This window comes from Pinus tabuliformis, chromosome Q (assembly GCF_031772625.1).
Source record: "Pinus tabuliformis cultivar Carrire ecotype Pingquan chromosome Q, CPIR1, whole genome shotgun sequence".
Taxonomy (NCBI): Eukaryota; Viridiplantae; Streptophyta; class Pinopsida; order Pinales; family Pinaceae; genus Pinus; species Pinus tabuliformis.
Window position 1 is genome coordinate 33,645,054 of NC_142296.1, and position 20,737 is coordinate 33,665,790.

Here is a 20,737-nt window from a genome sequence, read left to right on the forward strand (position 1 = left end):
AACGCGTTTTCAGCCGTACTGCCACATTTCCCGAAACGGAAACATGGCCAGTATGGCCGGAAACGCGTTTCACAGCTGTACGGCCCATGTTTCCCAATTAACTTGTGTTTTTTTATTATTTTTTTAAGTTGTTTTTTAATTTTTTTAGGGTTATCTAGTGAGTTCTAGAAGCCTATCTAAACTTATAAAAGAGAAGTTTGTCTCATTCTCTGATCACACTATTCAGCAAGTCGTTTCTCTTGGACACTGGCAGTTGTTTCAGCTAAGGTGTTTTGAGCAGTGAGAAAAGTAGATTTCAGTAGTAGGAGCAAGAGATTTCAGCAGCAAGAGAAAGAGATTTCAGCAGTAGATTTCAGCAACAGCAGATTTGGCTCAGCTACAGCCATATTTCTCTTCTCTTTTCTAGCATTTTGGGGTAGCTTCAGCTACATAAAATTAATTTGGGTAAGCAACATTCATTTTGTTAGTTTGTTTCCAACTATTTCTTCAATTTTTCTAGGGTTTATGCTGCCAAAAATATGAAAAACGTTTTTTATTTATAGATTTGTTTTTTTAATTTATTTTTGCAGCAGATTTGGCTCAGCTACAGCCATATTTCTCCTCTTTTCTGGCATTTTAGGGTAGTTTCAACTACATAAAATTAATTTGGGTAAGCCACATTCATTTTGTTAGTTTTTTCCTACTATTTCTTCAATTTTTCTAGGGTTTACGCTGCCAAAAATATGAAAAACGTTTTTTATTTACAGATTTGTTTTTTTAATTTATTTTTGCAGCAATGGCTTCCAGCCAAAATGCAGCTGCAAGTTCAAGCCCTAGGGCCAACCCAAGGGCTAAATATTATCCTCTTTGGAGGCATGTGACGAAGCTTCAAAGATGTGGAGGTGGTGGCTCATGGGTGTCAGGTTAGGCAATAACTCCATAAGGCAAAAATGATTTGTGTGTTATATTCCATCAAGTAAGTGTTCGTTATATACATAAGTGAGAAACTGTTCAGTTCATCTCCCGATAACTGTTCATATTTCAAATGTATTTATTTACATAAATTCACCCAATCACAAAGATTAGGTGTCAACATTCCCCCCCCCCTAATCTGAAAAGGTGTTGGTGAGTCCAAGCATCATTCTGAATCGTTCAAGCTTTTCTCTTCAAAATATATATACATATATATATATATATATATATATATATATAAATATATATATATATATATAATATATATATATATATATATATATATATATAATATTTTATATATATAAAATATATATTTATATATATATATTTTATAAAATATATATATTAAATATATACATATACATATATATATCTATATTTTATATATAGATATATATATGTTTTATATATATATATAGATATATTCGCGTTTCCTCGTTTCTAAAATTTGGGGAGGTGGCATTTCGTATCGCTTCCCATTTCGGAAACTCGTTTTCATTTCCCCGTTTTGTGCAACTTCGGTGGATACTTAGTTACAAATCTTGCATATGGAGATTAGAGTCATAAAAGATACAACATATCATGGAGACTTCATAAAACCTTAATTCTACAACATTAACAAAATCGAAGAAAATAATCTCAATAAATTAGCACCATTCACCATAGCATCACTTTATCAATCGAAAGAAAGTCCATCCATGCAATTTTATCTTCCCCAAGACAATTCGCTAGCCAATAATCCATTGCACCCAAGAGAAAAAAAGAAGTTAGCATGCACTCCTTTATGATGTTCCTCTCCAAATCGACTTCCCTCTATTTATATGAGGGTAACCAAGTCAGTTTGCGATAAATTTAGACTAATATTCCTAAAATAATATTTTAAGAGTTTACAATTTAGGTATGTCACAAGACATAAAAAGTAGCTCTCTCAATGATAAAAACATAAGAATTAGCCTCTTTTTTCTCCACATATGTGAGTAAAAAGGCATCCAAGAGTGACCTCATCCAAAAGTGAAGAACTTTATCAACAAGGTGCAAAAAGTGAGTCACAAGTGTGCTCCTCACTCAAGGCCATCTCCCCATCAACAAGGTGTCCAATGTTCAAGCAAACCCTCCTCATTAAGATATCTCCATCAAACAAACCTGCATCATCACTGTAGGCCTCATTATGACGACATAAGGCTAGGTCATGATGTCATCATCAAGAGAGGTACATCACCCCTTTCAAAGGGATATCAACTCATCATCATCCATTAACTGGTCCAGGAATAGGGAAAATCCATCAAGAAGGTGTAATGCTAGCTTGGAGGCATCTTGTGGTCACTAGGGTGCATCATCCTTCCTCGAAACATCGTATCTTCTTTGGGAAACATTTCAGGATCTGAAGGGAAAGGAAAGGGTCATCACCAATGTCAAATTAATCCAAAGGTCAACAATCTTCTTTGAGTGGTCAACATCCTAGCTACAATGCCCTAAAAGTGTCATCAAGTGGAGCTAAAAATCCTCTCTGAAGTGCTTGAAAAGTCTCTATCAATCCCTCAAGGACAATTGTTGTACTTTGAGAAAACATTTGTGACATACCCTAAAAATCAAGTGAGATCATCATCATAGGTAAAGATTGATTGATTGCTACTAGATCTAGGAAACTCTTTGCATTCATCATTCCAATTGTTTAGTAGATCCTGAGGCAGGATCTATGGGTCAATAGTCCCTTTGTTCTAAGCATAAATCAAACAAACAGGCATGGTGGTCGCAAAGGAACAATTGTTCCTCTCTTGCATGTGAAATGATTTTTGAAATCTAGGATATTTTGCCAATGTCTTTGAGGAAATTGTTAAGGGCATGTACACAACAAGGAGCCCAAAAGATATTATTTTATTGACTTTGACCTATCAATCCCATTGCTCTGCAAACTTGTGTTGCATTTATGATTACATGTACTACATTTGAAGGACCAACCTCATCAATTGCATCTTTAAACACTTTAAACATGAAGGTAGCAACCTTCAGTTTTCCACTGCAATCAATTGCTCCTAGAAAGTAGGGCCCTATTGAGGATTTGACATAATATCCAACAATGGCCTTTGTTGAATGTCTATCCAACCATCCATGACCATTGAACACCCTAAAAGAAGCTAAAATTGTTTGAGGTCCCCCCATCAGCCCTCGCATTCTTGTCATCCCTTATCTAACAATGATGTCCTCTTGTTGTAACTACTAGGTGTATATCTTGGCCTAGTAGCTACAATTTTTTTAACCATTTCTTTGTATTATGGTGAACAGGGGGCATTAAATGAAATTCCATTTGCCAAAAAAAATCAGCTACAACACCATCAACCTCATCCCTATGTGCCACATTGTATATTTTACGAATTTGTTCAACGGCAACATTAGTGGACCTCCTACTCTAACAAGTAGGACCCCCTCCCCACAAAGAATCAACTCGGTCTAGATGACTTCAATTCACAGAATCTTGCTTATCACGGGAGGATGATACAACTTTAGGTACCTTAAAAGGATGGGCATTGTCTACATCAGTTTCACTAACACTTGAGAAACACGTGACGATTGGTTAACTCCATCCATTTTTCAATATCACATGTGCAACTCTTGACCCCTTCACCGGATAGGGACAAAAGATGATGCCACACCCTAGTGTAGTTTCCATTAAACTAATGGTAGCATAATGTGCACATACACTCTTCACAACCCCGATTATTCTTTTTCATCTTTTAGTAATTTTCTTCAGAAACTTTAAGAAGGGTTTATTGGGGTGTGTATTTTGTTGGATCTGGCTTTGGCTTGCAATTGGAGTTGGGGTAGAACTAGTGTCTTGTCCCCTAGGTAGTGGGCTCCCACTCTCCACAACTTCCTCGTTTAATACTGTTTAATTTGATGACAAATGTACATGTTAAAAATATAAACCAAAACCTGAAAAATAATAATGAAATCTGAAAAATTATGACTATATTGCAGAGATGATATCTGACTTATGATTTATTTATTTGAGAAACTAGATAGGTGTGTTCACTTATGCAAGCCAAATAGATAATCATGATTCAGAAGTGTAAATAAAAATGTAATCTGGCTTACAAATTATAATTATCAATTTATTTATACAAGCCAAGTAGATAAGTCATGACTCAGAAGTGTGATGATTGATCTCATTTATGATTAATCATTTATCTAATCTAGCATAGCTCTGTCAAATGAGATGCATTGTCTAAAATTAAATGGTCTTAAAAATTCATAAGATCAAGATTCCAAAAAATTTAATATATTGCTCAGTTGCAATGATTTTGTTCAGTCCAGCATCTTAAGTATGTATTTATTATTTATATTTATGAAACTTATAACCTATACCCGTGCCATTGTTACAACATTTATGCTAAGTCGCCAGACCGAGACAGTATCATTGATTACATGATATATACTTTCAGTCTTCCCATGATAACCATGCTTTCCCTTTATGAATTTTTACGTGACCACAGCCACCACATGAAAATCCAAAACAGCATCTAAACAGGAAAAGTTAACAGAATAGATAATAAATATTAAACCCAGTAACTGTCTCCTAAATTCCGGCAATCTGCCTACACAGTGAACTGTATGATTCAGCATAATCGTTTGAAGAGAATTAGTATTATTAATAAATAATTATGGATGAAAGTTGAAACCCTATAGTATTGGTCCCTGGATGATGCTCTTGCAAAATTTCCAGCAAAATATATTTACAATTTTATGCGGACGTCTCTTAGAAGACCCTTTGTTAATAGTTAGGTTTTAAAATTTATTAGGTTTCAGAGCACGAAGACTCTTAGGAATGGTCTAACACGTTTCTATTCTTAAACGAAAAATGATAGGAAGAGTATTAGACTAAGAAAAACCTTCACTCTTCTTTTGTGTATATATAGTTGGTTCATTTTGCATAATGATAAAAGTCATTAACCTGGAGATCGATCATTTTGCAGACAAATTTCTTGTACAGACCAAATACGAATCTCTGATAAAATCCAAAAGTACGAAATCCCTAAAAAAAAAAACCTTCAAATGAGAACGAATAAATAAAAAATAAGGGGCATTGGGACCACTGATTGACACCATTATTTGCCAAAAAAAAGCACCTAGAAGCATCAAAGCTTAGTATTATTACAATAGAAGGCTACATACTATATTGTAGAAAATTTCTCCTCTAATATTCAATGTTCAACTGTAGGAAAAGGTTCAAAGGACTAAAAGAGATGCGAGTAAAACCTAACAGCGGAGTTTAGTTGATATTGGACAGGCTTTCCTGTAGATTGCTGGTCTCAGAAAATCTAAAAATGCCTGATGTTAGAGATTGAAAGCTGTTCCTTTTGCAGTGCAAGATGTTTCTCATTGGTTGCTACTAAAAAATCTAGATTCTAATCGCTGCTCATGGTGATGCTTAGGGTGCTGCTCAAGCCATCTCTCTCACACTCACCTCGAATCACCTCATTCACTGTCACAGCCACCTCTGCACTCACAGCTCAAGCCACCTCTCTCACACTCAGCACTTCTCACTATGATAGCACTGCTCACTCACATGATCTGACTCAAAACAAAAGCGAAACAAAATGAGTATGTGATTTTGTTGTGTACCATTCATGAGAGGGTCATGGGTGAACTTTATTGATAGGTTAATTTTAGGGCTGTAGTCATTGTAGGGTTTTAAGTTTTAACAAGAGAGTTTCAAGGCATTTGGTGCCAAAATCCAAGAGAAAGCATACTAGTTCTGTGGCCCACGAGCTTGGGAATGCATGGGTGCTCCCATGCTTGACAAGGAGTGTGTGGGAGCTCCCTAACAAAAGGGATCTTGTACAAGCCCGCAATCAAGGAAATTTGATAAAACCTGCTCCTAAGCTCCTGAATTCAGTGGCCAGATGCTCCAAGTTCTTACCATGCTCCCAGAAATGCTCCCACCAGATTTGCAATGTTTTGTACCTGTTCCCAAGCTTCCTGGAATGTTGTAATGTTGGGAACTAGTTTCCTAGAGGCTAGGTTCCTGTGTAACCAGGATTTTTTCAAAATCTTAGACTAAGTTTTAGGTCTCCCTTACTCTTGTTTCAGGTAGCTCGTTTCTCTTCATGTCCTCTACTCAATAGTCAAAATTCAGTGGCCAATTCATGACTTGTGTTATAATTGGACAAAATCCCATTTTGTTAGTAGAACCTTGTAAAGGATAATGACAGGGATCCGCACCCTATTCATTCAAATTTCTTCTAATGTTTCCTTTCAAAAGGCTTCCACTGTTTGGCCTTCCCCTTCTACTTTGGACATTTCCTGACATAATGTCCCAACCAGTGACACCTAAACCATTTCATCATAGTCAAATCCTTCTCTTTCAGGAGTTGACTATTCCATCTCACCCTTCTTGTATTCTTTCTTGCTTCCTTTCTTCATATTCCCAACAAAGGCTACTTCCTCTTGTTGAGTCAAATAAGACTCCAACCTAATCTGTTCATGCACAAGGTCATCCCAAAGCTTCATAAAGGTAGGAAACTTCGCATTAGCTTAACCACCTTGGAAACAAGGCCTCCAAGAAGAAACAAGTCCATTCAAAATAGTGGAAACCATCTCCTTTTCTTCCACCACTATCCCTATGGTAGCCAATTGATCTCTCAACTTTGTAACCTTGGCCAATGTTATTAGAACTAGACCGTTCATCAAACCGGTTGAGCCCAAAAATGTGAACTGGACCAGAACTGGAAAAAATAGAACCAAAATACATCAAGAAATAGGCTCTAAATGGCCTCTAGAGTCCAAAATAAGCACAGTAGTAAACTAAAATACTAGTACTAATGACTATAATCATAATCATCATCATCATCCTCTTCCTCAGCCTTAGAATGAGTAGACTCTATAGTGGGATTCCAACTTGACTCCCCTAGACCTGAAGTTAGTGATACCTCTCCCTATGGAGGTGGATTTGAGTCTATTCAGGACAGGTCAAATGTTGATGCCTGACTCTCCACAACCCACTTTGATGATGGATCAAGGCCACGCAAAACTATGTTGCTTGATTTTGGGTCTTGTTCAGCGATTGGTTGTACCTCGACCTAAGGTTGTACTAAACATAAACCATGTCATTCAACCGATTTTGCTCCAAATGGTTCCTCTTCTTGGTGTGTATACACTAAAAAACACTCCAATTCCGTTCACACCCCAGAGCATTGCATGTCTAGCTTAATATCGAATTGCAAATCTTTGCAAATCAAGGCATTGGCTATGAAATGGTTGCTGCCAATATGCTGCTTCAAAGCCCTAGAAATTCTTAATTTGTAGAAAAAAAACAGCATTTTTGTAGAGAAAAATACAAGAAAACTATATGCTTTGACATACCTTGAGAAGCCTTCCAAATGTTGACAAGAAGAGAGACTTCAAACAGCCAAAAAAAGCTCTCTAACAGCCCACAAGAATCTGAAAATTACCCCTTCAATCACATCCAAAAATAGCTCAAATATAACCCAAGGTCATTGGGGAAAACCCCTTGAAGCAGCGCCAAAACTCCTTAACAAACTCAACCCCAAAGCTGTCCAACTCAGCCCTTCAAGCCATCTCTCCATATCTGCCCAAACCTCCTCAAAACAGCCCTGCAAATATCTCTCAAACCCACTTAGGAAACTCAGCTCAAGAACTTTAAAATGAAAGTGTCAGTGTCAGTGAAATAGAGGGGCGGTGCCTTTAAATATGTTTTAGGGGGCCTAGGGTTGTTTTGAAGGTGGGCCACCCCACAAGAAATATTTATTTTTTAAAAAATGATCTTTTTGGGTCACGAGTTGTGTCATATGGCATTGTAAGAACCAGCCAGTTCGGTATCGAAGCAGCCTTTTCCGGTCCTTGACCATGGTTCGGACCATTTTTTGCCTAAAATCAATCAGACTGACTAGTTCAATCTAGTCTGCTCTGGTTCTGATAACACTGCCAGAGACCCATCTTTAAACTTAGGAGCATAATTTCTTGGACCTAGATGTCTTTCTGGTAAAGGATTTCTTTCTTGTCTAGGGTTGACTTCCTTTTCTCTTGGCGAAGGATGTCTTAACATTTTTAATTCCTTGGGAAATATAATTTGTAAAGATTCAAAACATTTTGCATGTTGTCCTGAATTCACATCATCTTGCTTTAACTTGAAGTTGAACCTTTCATAATTCTTTGGGTGACAAGGAGTGTTGGAAGTTGAGCATGTCGTGGTAAAGGAAATTGCAACACAATGTTTGCACGCAGATTTTTAGTTTGTGTTGTGCTATACGTTCTTGTAAAGATGATCCTGAAGTACTAGAATATTGTGAAGATTTAGATCTGGTGTATCCTACAAATGGATGTAAATTTTTATCATGAGCACTTTGCAATCTCTGTAATTTAAGAACGAGACCTTTGGAAGAGCTGCAGATAGCAAGTTGTTGAGGTTGGGATAGAGGAAGATATTTATGGCTCAGAGGTTGATGATGGGTGTTCCATTCATCTGGAATAGTGAGAGTTGAAAACCCAAGTACTACTAGAGTTACATTGCCAGGGCCAACCAACACTCCTTCACTGGTTGCACAGTTTAACAAATTGGGATCAATAGCAGGGAGGGTTGTCCTGACAAAAGAGAGGCAAACAGTAGCATGGAGTTGTGCTATAAAACCAGAAAAACATGTCAAAACATAAGCTTGAAAGAGTTCATTGATATGAGGATTTGTTAATGACACTTGGTATCTAGGAACTACAGATGACCAAACAAGGCCATTGTGAAGAGATGCTTGGAATCCACCTAATAATTCATCTTTGAATTTGTTATGATAAGAGTCAATAAGACAAGTTCGACATGAAACATTTAGGCCAGGTCTAACAAGTGGATTGATACCAAACTATATTAATCCCAGATGTATATATGGGTATCCTTCCTAAATACCCCATTCAATGTCTGATCTATTTAGCAGAGGGATTTCATATACGGACTGAGAAAGGTCGATCGGAACATTAATAGACATATAAAGCATAAGCATAGATGCACAAAATTTGAACATAGGAGGAATTACAGCTTAAGATTATGAAGTTGATGTCAATTGGGAACTTCCAATGAGTACCCACTCTACATACTTCTCAGTAGCCCCACATCGAAAAAATTGAAAATACATGAAAAAACATGTTTCTTGGGAACTTCCAACAAGTACCCACTCCGCATACTCATGAGTATATAGCACATTGAAAGAAACATGTTTTTTCATGTATTTTCAATTTTTTCGGTGAGGGCCTATGTTGATTTTTGGTAGCTTGGGAGGTAGTCCAAGCCCTAGGGTTCAGGGTTTGGAAGTTGGAGCGCCACAATAGGGCATTGTGGGCTTGGAACCCAAGGTGTGGGCTTTGCACCCAAGCTTTTGGGTGTGAATCCATGAGGCCCACTAGACATGTGATGGATGGAGATGATAGAGGATGACGAGACGAATCCAATGCATTGAGAATCATCGAATTCCGAGTTGTCTATGTGAAGATATGAATTTTTTAAGTTTAAGGATGGGTTTTTGGCACATAAGTCATGTAGGCTTGAGAGTGAATGTGCCAAAAGACATGTTGTTTGGGAGCCCTTATGTTTGGTATAAATATAAGGTGTTGGAGTTCATTTTTACTCATCCAAGCGCATCTAATCATAGAAAATATATTTCTGAGGCAGCTGAGTTAGAAAGAAGACAGATTGAGCTTGTTTGAGACTAGTTGTGTGGGTTTATTTGTCTCTTACAGGGCCGAGATTCTACAGGAGGAAGCCGCAGGCTGGAGGGCAGGTTTGTTGATGTTTTACGTTCTGTTTTGGGTGGGTGTCTCTCCTAGAAGAAGGCCGCAGCCCTGGCTGTAGCTTTCACATAGACCGCAGACCTGTTTTAACTTGGAAAGGAGGGCTGTAAGGCTGGTAGAAGCTACAGGTGGGGGCGCAGATCAGAACAGGGACTTAGGAGCTGTTTGGAGGCAGGTTTACTAGCCCAGAATTGCAGCAGAGGAGTCTTGGAGGGAGGCCGCAGTCAAACAGATGTCAGATGGGCATGAAGAAAGAGTTGTAGCAGCATTCAGGCAAGCCCTAGCAAGTGACCAAAGTTGCGGAAAAGACCTCAGCCCTTAAGGATTGCAGAGGTATGTAATTGTTGATATATTCATGTTCAATTGGATGCTAGCGGATAGACTGTCCAAGTTTGGACAGAATTGGTAGCCTGTAGTAGCCAAAGAGGAAGCGCTGACGTGGAGGTTAGAAGCCCTAACCAGTGGGCAGTTTCAACAGTGAGTTTTTTGTATTGGGCACTTGGTGGTTGGTGGAGGGAAATAAGGAGTGTCCAAGTGTAGCCCTTGATCAGTTGTCACAAAGGGAACTTGGAAGCTAAAGGTGGGTGATGTTTAGAGCCTATGAATAGCTCTTTGAAGGACGAAAGAAGCTACTAGAAGAGGCAGTTTGGTGCTCAGGGATTGGCCAACCTAGAGGAGCAGATTGGATGAGCCAAAGTTCATTGTAGCAGAAGTGTCTTGCAGCAGTGATAGCAGACAGCCCTCCTGGAGACTCTATGTGTTGTTCCTTGATGGAATAAGGAGCAGCTAGTGAGCAGATTGGGAGTTGAAGGACCAGCAGGTTATAGGGTATGACTAAGCAGCTGTGAAGTACACTACATCAGGTAGACGGTCAAATTATCTGTATTTGTATTCTTGTACTTGTGGATATTTGAGGGCCATTATCCCTTGTACGGGAGCCCTAAACTGTTGTATTATATGTTGATAATATAACGAAGATTGGATTGTTGTATGTACTTGTGTAAAAAGTTGCATATATTTTGTGCACTAGTAGATTTACTGTTGTATATTATTCCATTGAGCAAAGTAGCTTTGTTGTGATTGTTGGTTTGGTAGCATCATAGATTTAAGATTCTATCCTAGACACCAAAGTCGTGGAAAAACAACAGCATACTCAAAATTATGCAGAAAGAAACATGTTTTTCATGTATTTTTAATTTTTTTCGATGTGGATCTACTCAAAAGTATGCAGAGTGGGTATTTGTTGCATGTAGAATTATCCAATGAGTGCCTATACTTGACATTTGAATAAAACCAAAAAGGAGATAAGCTGAAAATATGATTTAAAAAATATACGTTTATTTTCCTTTAAAAATTCACAACTCTTATTTTATTATTTTATAGTTTTTCTTAAGAGACCCATTTTAGATGTCAAAATTCCCCTAATGCATAGTCTTATACCTGAGCTATATAAGGCCATCATTCATGAGTGCCTTTGTGGGGGAAGCGCTTTGTGCTTGAATTACCCCTTCATCAACACTTTGTCTTTCCATGCATTACTTAGCCTTTTACTTTTCTTTAATGAACTTGTTTTGCAAACTTCATTTATTTTCTTTTGAATCCCCTTTTTAGTATGGAGAGTTCATTGCTCATAGGGGTTGGTATGTTCTTTAAGTCCCTTTTATTTTGATAATCATGATCATAGTTTTAAAAACCGGCCTAGCTAACCGGTTACTGGTCTAAACGGCCGGTTAACAGGCCCACCGGTTGGAACCGGAGCAAAAACCTGGTTTAGGAGGCTGTATGGCGAGAAATGGGCCCTAACTGATCCTAACCGGGGTTTAGGACGGAATCGGTCGGTTTGTGGTCAAACCAGTCAATTAGGTCCTAAACCGGCCCGTTACCTGCCATGCTCGCAGAGGACCCACACAGCGACTTATCCAAGGTGGTTTAGGGTTTTTGGAGGGAAAGTAAGGGTCCTTTCCCTCCAAAAACACCCTCTCCAAGCCTTTAAGAGGCCCTTCTCCCTCTCATTTGTCTCACACATCTCATTTGGAGTGTTTGTGAGTTTGCTTGGGAGCTTGGAGAGTGTTGAGTTTTTGCTAGAGTAGTGGAACAGCAGAGTTTAAGCTAAGTAGTAGTCATCATGCCTCCAAAAGCCAAAGATACTGCATGGGCTCATTGTGATATGATTGATGGAAAAATGATCTGCAAATATTGCCAAAAATCCATTGAAGGAGGGGGTATTAACAGGTTCAAGCAACACTTGGCTGGGATAGGAGGCCATGTAAAGCCATGTGGAGCACCAAATGAAATAATAGGGCATATTAGGGCAGAATACCTTCAGAAGTTTGAGACTCAAGTCACTGAACCAATAGAGAAGTTTGTGACTGCAAAGTTTGGGAGTCGAGACTCAACCAACTGAGTTTGATCATGATGACTCATGAGAAGTTTCAAGTGATAATGTTGATCACTATTATCATATATGTAGACTTGAGTCTTGTAGTAGGCCACTGGCCCCATAGTTTGTAGGCTTTGTTTTTGCACTCTAGAGGCCATTTAGAGCCTCATTGCTTATGTATTTTGTCGATGATATGTATTGCACTCGGTGCCATTTTGATATATTCACCTTTACATGGTATATAAATAAGCAATCTTTGCATATTTTGTCTCTATTGGCTTGGAATCATGGTTTTAAATCTTAAAAATAGTTTTTTTCATTAAAAAATAATTTTTTGATGTATTTTTCTAAAACCGGTTCATTTAGACCTAACTAGTCCCGGTTCGACCATTTCCGGTCAGTAACCCGGTTTATTAGGTGGACCGGTCCGGTCACCGGTTCCGGTTTTTAAAACATTGATCATGATATGCATGGGACTAAGGGTGAAGGCTTCATATAAGGGGGTAGGGCCCAAGCTAACTTTAGTTTTAGCTATGATCTAGATAACCGGATTCGTCCTATAGACCCCATGAATCCCGAATCCAGCATGTCCGACGCGATTCTGTCCAGATTTGTGTCCAAAACCAATGACACATCGTGTCCTTTTTTGACAAGTCAAATCCGACTGCGTGTCGCGATTTTGGCAGCGTGTCCTGTTTTCCAGGACTTGTTAGGCGGGAAAAGTGACCTGCGCGGGTATGAAAAGGCCGCATTTTGTCATTATAGCCATGCATATTTTCATTTGGCAAGCATTTTGGCAGCTTAATGATCAAGTCTAGGCCCTAGTATTGATATGCTATTCATGGTAATGTTAAGAATTGTTAAATTCTTAAAGTAAAAGTGACATTCTCCTTAATCTTCATTTTCATCCTTTTACTTAAATTTTTAACATTACCATGAAATGACTCAAGATGTTTGAGAGTGGTTCCAGCCTCATTGGATTTCATATGGAGAAAGTAGAATTTTAGATTTCATTCAAAATCCAGTAGACTTATCAGTTTTCAGGATTTTAGGATTTGGGGATTGCAATGTTTCCATTGAATTTTGTCATGTATTAGGGTATAGAACTCGTATTTAATCAAGAGCACCAATCCCTCTATGTACCTTGATGTTAATGACATTGGTTGTCAAACTCCTGTATCATGACCCTCCTAAAAATGTACGCATCACTCAAACAAAATCTTGACTTGACATGTTATGCTTGTTCTATCTTATGTTAATGCTTAAAGGGTGATATTAATGACAAAGATCCCTATACAGATACAGAGGTAATGACAAAGATACCTCTGGATATTAATGCTTAGAGGGTGATATTAATGACAAAGATCCTGATTTTCCAACAAGACTAAAAAATTAGACATTTCTCGTGGTGGCAAGAGGGCCAAGCATAAGAAATAGATAATAGATTGACATGTATTTGAATTTTGTATGTACTATGCATGCTAATAGCCATAGATGAAGATCTATATTTGAAATCAATAAATTTGTATCATTAATTAAAATTTGTGTAAGAAATATCTAATTTTTAATATATATATAGATATATATAGATATAAAATAATATATAACGAATCCTATGTGTCCTGTTCTAGGGGGTCAACGTGTCCGAATCCGACACCATGAATCCCGAATCCCCATGTCAGGTGACTTAGGCTATGATTCATCTCTTTCCTTTATTTTGCATTTTAACATTTGACACATCCTCTTTTATTCTTGAGGGAGTGGAGCTCAAGCTAAAGTTGGCTTTTAGCTATGATTCATCCCTTGCTTTTATTTTGCATTTTAACATTTGGCACATGTTCTTTATTCTTTCTTGTGGCATTGTCAACCTCAAGGCATTTCCAAGCCCCTTATTCTTATAGGATGAGACAAATAAGGAACTAGTATGATTAATTAAAAAGTAACCAACTCAAAAGCAAGGAAATGGAGAGAAGAAAAAGTGGAAAGTGTTAAGAATAGAAGGATGTGGACATGTTATATCTATCTAGGCCTCCAATTTGTGCCCCTCCTAGACAAGGAAAGAAAAGCACTTGGGTGGTTACACTTGACTAGAAGGAATTGGTGACCACCAAGGTGAAATAAGACAACAAGCATAACTTCCAAGCATCATGATTCATTATATGATTTCAATCGATGGTCCTTACTTAAATGCTTAATATATTAAATGTAAATAATTTGTATGAAACAATGGCTAATGTACTTCATGTGTATTGAACCACCATCATTGAATGAGTATGTTGATCAAGTGAGTGAGTTGAGCATGATATATATAAGAGGCATCTCAAAGGCTACCCTATATGGAGAATGTTACTCATCATCTCTACAATGTGGATCATGGAAGAATGATCTCCTCTAGTTACCCCTAAGTGAGAAGGGGTTAAAATATGTGCTATGAAGAAGTGAAGAATATGTATGGTTGATGGCTAGAAATCTACATCATAGGAGAATCTTTCTTTCCTTTGGTTACCAATGTATATGGATGGGTAACAAAAAGCAATGTGCCCTGTTGCCACAAAATCTAGCAGGCTTTGGAGAGGGAAACCCCACAAGGTATAAACTAGACCAAGAAGCAACAATGGGGTAGTGGCCCATTATCACCATAGCGAAAACCCCCTGCCCTTTACGGATTTTCACCGATGGGAGGAGTCCCAGTATGAGGGAGATCACTAAGAATAGATATTCTTGGGTTAAGGTATGAAATGATCTCGCTAGGAATTCTTCAAGAAAGACACCATTTATGCTCAAAGCTTCACAAAGAAGAAATTTGCTTTCTACAAAGAAGGCCTAGAGATAAGGGCACAAAACCTAGGGTTTGATAAATTTGACGAGTGTTGGAGTAACTCAAGGTCAAGGCTAGCAGAAAAGGTTTCTTGCAATGTATATTAGCAATGCCAAGGCTCGTGAAACCTTCAATGAAGCCCTTAAGTTGAAGAAAGGAGAAATAGGGTTTCTCTCTTAGGCAAACAACTAGGGCAAGGAAATTTATGGATGAAATTGAAGTGGATGCCCACCAAAATGATAGATTTAGTGGCAAATATTACCCTCTTGATGTTTAGGCTCTCCAACCACCAAAATTCCTCTTGCCTAAGGATTCACACCAAGCCCTAGTTTCCTAGCTTAGCCTTGAAAGGGCCAAATTAGAAGAGGAAGAAAATGGATAAAATTAAGATGTGATCACCAACCAAATGGACCAGTCCCTTGTTCCTTGGGAGTATGGAGTCCTCAATGCGTTAGATCAGCCAAAGAGCTTCTAAGGAGGCCAAAATTTTGATGCCCTAGCAAGCAAAATTCCAACAATTACCTATGCAATGGAAGATGGATTTTTCATGGGAGAGCTACCAATAGTTCACCACTAAGGACATTCATTTACACATTATTTATGAGTAATGCATGCAATAGATCATCTAGATTAGCATTCAATAGATATTCAACAAATTAGGGCACAATTGCAATTACTAGAATCAACAAAATTCCATACATTAGACATGTAAGAGATAAATTTTCAACATCTAGATACACTTACAAGATAACATGCAAAAAATCCATTCCATAGCTCCAAAGATAGACAAATCAACTCCAAATGTCAAAGTGCATCAAGATTACTCCAAGCCCTCCACAAGAGAAAAGTGCGAATTGCTCAAAAGAGTTGAAATTCCAAGTGATGAAGTGATGAGAGATCACAAATGAATGATCTCCAATATATATGTGTGCTACTAATGTCTAATTATGCCTAGAAGCCCCTCAAACATTAAAATAATGGGCAAGAACTAATCAAGGTCACAAGCCGACCTCATAGCTAATGATAATAAATCTCCCAACAAGATGGTCGAAATGCTGACGTCAAATTGTCGTAAGCTCTTTTAGGGCTTGCGTTGAGCTCCTCTAGTGCCATGACAAGAGTAGAGGGCTCCTAAAATCAAGGTCTAGGGGTTGGTCTCTAGATTTCTCTGAAAATCAACCTATAGCCCCAAATATGGGTGTAGGGCACAAAACTAGGTCTCGTGGGTCTCCAAGTGATGAATAAGCCTAATTTTGCTCCAACGTTGAGGACACTGAAGATGGTGCTAGCCCTCCTATGTCTCAAGGCATGAGACGAACCTCATTTGGACCCTACATCAACTACTAAACCATGTGATCACTGCTAAGCCAAATGGGGGCATGTTGGTCTAGGTGCATCATCTCATGAATAATAAAGCAAATGCAAGAATGTTATGGGTGTTGAAGGTGCCCATGGATGTGAATGATGCTCTACAACTGCTCGGAGTCCCATGGCTCTCAACGCATCACCTGTGGCTGTCAATATGTCCCTTTGGAGGACATAGACCTCAGTTAAGTTGTTTCGACCTATAGATGGAACCACCTACCAATTACACACAATATCCAGTGTTGTAACTTTCACCATTAGCTACATTAATCATTATTGCATCTAAGTGAACCCAGGTATGATGATGTGTGGGTGCCAAAGAACCAATGGTCAATTGAACTTGAAGAAGGGAGGGAAATTGGAATAAGGGCTTATAATGTAAGATGGAAAGTGGTAAGTATGGAATAGGGAGAGATGGGGCTACGCTATCTCAATTATGGTTTCCCAAGAAGTGCCACTTCCTAAAGCCATGAGCCATAAGGGGAGGTCCCACTGGACTAGGATTGAAAATTAACCCTTATTTCTTCCAAGTTACCCCATAATCCATGTCAAAAAGCCCAAATACAAACAACCATAAGTGATTGAGAAATGAATAAAGTACCTTTTGATCAGAAGCCCGTCTTTAAACATGTGCTCTTGAGTCTTGACAGATGGTCGAGGAAACGTATCACTGAAGTAGGTGGCAGGGATATGAATGGCACGTCACATCGGCTACAAGGTGACTGTCAGGCACTATTGGCTGCCGACTAGAAAAGATGAATAGGAGAAAATTTTCTTCTAGGGATCACCCACTGTTGGTGGGTAACTTGACCTACCCCACTCAAAGGAAAGCACAAGGTAATAAAATATAAAACATTAGGGCATTCATTGAAGAACCATTAGATAAACTAAACTGAATTTAACATTCAATATAGTTAAACAAAAAAAAAAAGGTGATTCTACATTGCCAATAGGGTACAGTGAAGAGGATGGTGTGTCGGGCCATCCATTTCATTTCTGCAGAGGAATTAGCAGTCTGGGCCAGGTATACGCCCTCATAATGTGAGCCCTACATTATTTTGAGGAAAATATTTTGTGGCTAGTGATTTGAAAGTAGAGGGCCCGTTGCCTCTGTTTTCTGGAATGATTGCTTACAATCAGCTTGCCCTGGCAAGGGTGTTGAACCCCTTGAAGGGTGGAAACACAGCATACGAAAAATGGCTCTTACGTTCACAATCTCTAGCAATACAAAACTCACAACCAGCGAAGCTGGTGGCAGGGGCACTATGTCGTCAAGCTCACCCAAATCTTGAACATGGACTAGCCTGGGTGATGAGTGCCCTAACACCATCGTCCTCACCATTGTATCCCAACCCATTGACCAATTCTACAGCGTTTAGTTATAAATAAAGCATTAATCTATATTCACATGAATAAATGAAACTTTGAAATTTTTTAGTAAAAGTACCTTTGAAGTTAATTTGTAGTCTCCCTTGAGAGGCCAGAGCCCCTGACGGACATAGCGATCTGCAGCTGAAATATGACGGAGCGTGTCGACCATGAGAGCTATGGCTAAGTCAGCAACGTCATCGGTAACCACGTCTGGAGTGTGAGCGACTGCGATGTTTCTTTGTCGACATTTCTTCAAATCCACTTTGTCGAGACCGACGCTGTTTGTGGCCACGATTTCCAAGCAGGGAAGGGCGTCAATAAGCTGCGCGTCAATCCCGATTTTGCCGTTGCACGCTACCCCTCGGATGGACTGCGCGTGTCGTGCCAAGAAATCCTCTCGGTTCTCCGCCTCCCACAGCTTATATATCGTGAATTTGTGGTCCAGAGATTCGATGAGATAAGGTAACATAGGATATGTCACCAGAACTCCTGCACTCTTCAATTCATCTGCCATGTCTGTTGTTCTGATTGAGTTTGAAGTTGTAACTCTGGCAGAGAAGTGTGGGGAGTTCTTATTGTTTGCGCTGCTGCTTCTTCTTCTGCAACTGGCCCTTGGATTAAAGGGCATGCCTTTCGGAAGCCCATTCCCAAATTCCAATCCTGAGGCGTCAAATCCTTCAAGAGAACTTGTGGTGAAAAAGTTGGCTTTAAGAAACATCCTGCACAGTAGCCAACAGTTGCCAGACGCGACAGAAGTGTGGATATATTTAATTGAATTGAATGGATGTTGTACATTGTTTTGTTTCCTACTAGAATCATCGATAATTCGGTCCGTGTTTCAGGGCTTTCAATATCGTGAATCCGTATAATTGACTGTTTGCTGCTGCAGTTGCCATGCATGGATTCTTGTGGCAGATGTTACGGTTATATGCGCTATTCCAAACCCTCACATGAGGCTCATTGGTTTCGTTTGAGTAATAAAACATTTTGGGAATAAAAGCTTGCAAATTAACATAGTAAAACTCCACTCTGCTTGCCTGGATGATGAACCACATTTACATCGTAAAATTTTAACGACCTTTTGATAATGAACACTGTTCGAAACTCACGAGCCAAAAAATTCTCTCAGGTAATTTTGAAAATTATACACCCTCACTTTAAAGCAAATTTATACATTTTAAATTGGAGCCAAAAAATTCTCTCAGGTAATTTTGAAAATTATACACCCTCACTTTAAAGCAAATTTATACATTTTAAATTGGACATGAATGCACGTGTTAGTTTTGACACAGATTTATTTATACATTTTAAATTAGACATGAATGCACGTGTTAGTTTTGACACAGATTTTGAACTGGTCTAGGAACATTTTTTTTAAATATAATTTTGAGAGGGATTTGTTTATTTTTTTTATTTTGGAATTTTGTTATATGTATTTTTTATTTAAAATGTGTTTAGATAAATCTATAAAAAAATAAATTAAAGAAAGTAATATAGATTTGATGTTAAGGGTTTTAATACAATTTCATAGCTGTTGTGGACCTATTACATTGATCATATTTAAATAGTCATATTAGTTTATTAATTTTATGAGAGATTTTTTGGTATAAATCACAAGATATTTCATTTGTCGACGTGTTTCGAACCAGCTAGTGTCAACGCGTTTCGAACCAGCTAGTGTGGTTCATCGTCAGCACAAGTTGAATGAGCAGATCAGGCTTTTCATGTTAAATAGATGGAGCAGACACTCCAACGGCTGAATTCCTAGACTGTGAAGGCGATGCTTAATCTGGGTGAAGACCGGGATGACGGAGGAGTCTCTGTATCTTTTAAGAAACGTCAGATCTGTCTTCAACTTTGAAACCTGCAAGGATGCCCGTTCAAATTGGTGAACCTTATTTGCAATGGCTTTTCTGTGCAGGGATTCAAATAAATATTAATAAGTAACCATTATATTAAAAAGCTAGTTTTTGAGAAATAATATTTAAAATAAATAAATAAATAATCAAAGTCAAAATTTATAAAAACTAGTGAACACCCTGATCGAGACAAGATCATTTTATAAATAAATTAACTAATGGAAATAAAATAAATTAAATTAAAAATAATTAATGGAAAAATAAATCAAATAAAACAAAAATATACACAAGTCAAAATAAATTAATTAATTAATTAAAAAAACAAAACAAAACAAACAGAAACATATATATATATATAGTCAATAAATAAAATGGGGTCAACAATAAAATATGGGGCTCAGGCCCATTAAATAAATAACAAAAATACTAAAAGGAGTTGAGAACGAATAAGATGATAAAATACATAAAAATACACGAATGATCAAGAAAATAAACTCTAATGAAAAATAAATCAACAACAAATACTATAAAAAGGATGCCAATACCTACATTGATAAACAAACAAACAAAATAAATCCGAAAAAGAAGCCTAAAAAACTAGAAGGACAAGACAGAACCCAACTTCTACTAATATTCCAACCATCATCTCTATTCAAATTATTGGGTCTTTTTTCAATTTATAGGGCCTTCCTCAATTTACGATGATGGAAATGACTAACCTTAGCAACGACTTGGGCCTCCTCAATGCAGATGTGATGCTTAGATTTATCTGCAAGCTCCGCCAAAGCAGAGGAGCGGGTCCTGCCATGCTTGATGTCAGTAGCATGTTCACGAATCCTTTGATTAATCGAGCGACCAGACTCACCAATGTAGGGAGTCCCACAAGAGCATGGGATAACATAAACACCCTTCATATTTTTGGGGTCTAGTGGGTCTTTTACAAATCTAAGGGAGCTCTGAATGGTATTTAAATGCCGAAAGGTTGAAGCCACCTTATGCTTCCTTAGGATCCTTGTAATCTTGCCAGTGGTCCCTTGGATAAAAGGAAGATGAACACCAAAAAAAATTCTCTCATGTGATTTCTACCAAAAGACTGTTTAATTCATTATGGATCACAAAAGCTTGAAAAAAAAAAAAAAAACAAACAAACAAACAAACAAATTATAAACATTTGGTCACAATTTAAATATAAATTAAGGG

At 38.0% G+C, this 20,737-nt stretch overlaps 1 protein-coding gene across 1 annotated transcript in view; it reads right to left on the minus strand.

The window, feature by feature from the left end:
- LOC149218134 (hydroxyphenylpyruvate reductase-like) overlaps nucleotides 1–18,521 on the minus strand; it is a 121,314-nt gene extending 102,793 nt beyond the window's left edge. The window contains exon 1 of the mRNA XM_089383824.1: nucleotides 17,755–18,521. Coding sequence (XP_089239950.1) covers nucleotides 17,755–18,396 — 642 coding nt within the window. The 5' untranslated portion in view covers nucleotides 18,397–18,521. The remainder of the gene's footprint in view (nucleotides 1–17,754) is intronic.
- Nucleotides 18,522–20,737: the final 2,216 nt, after the last annotated feature.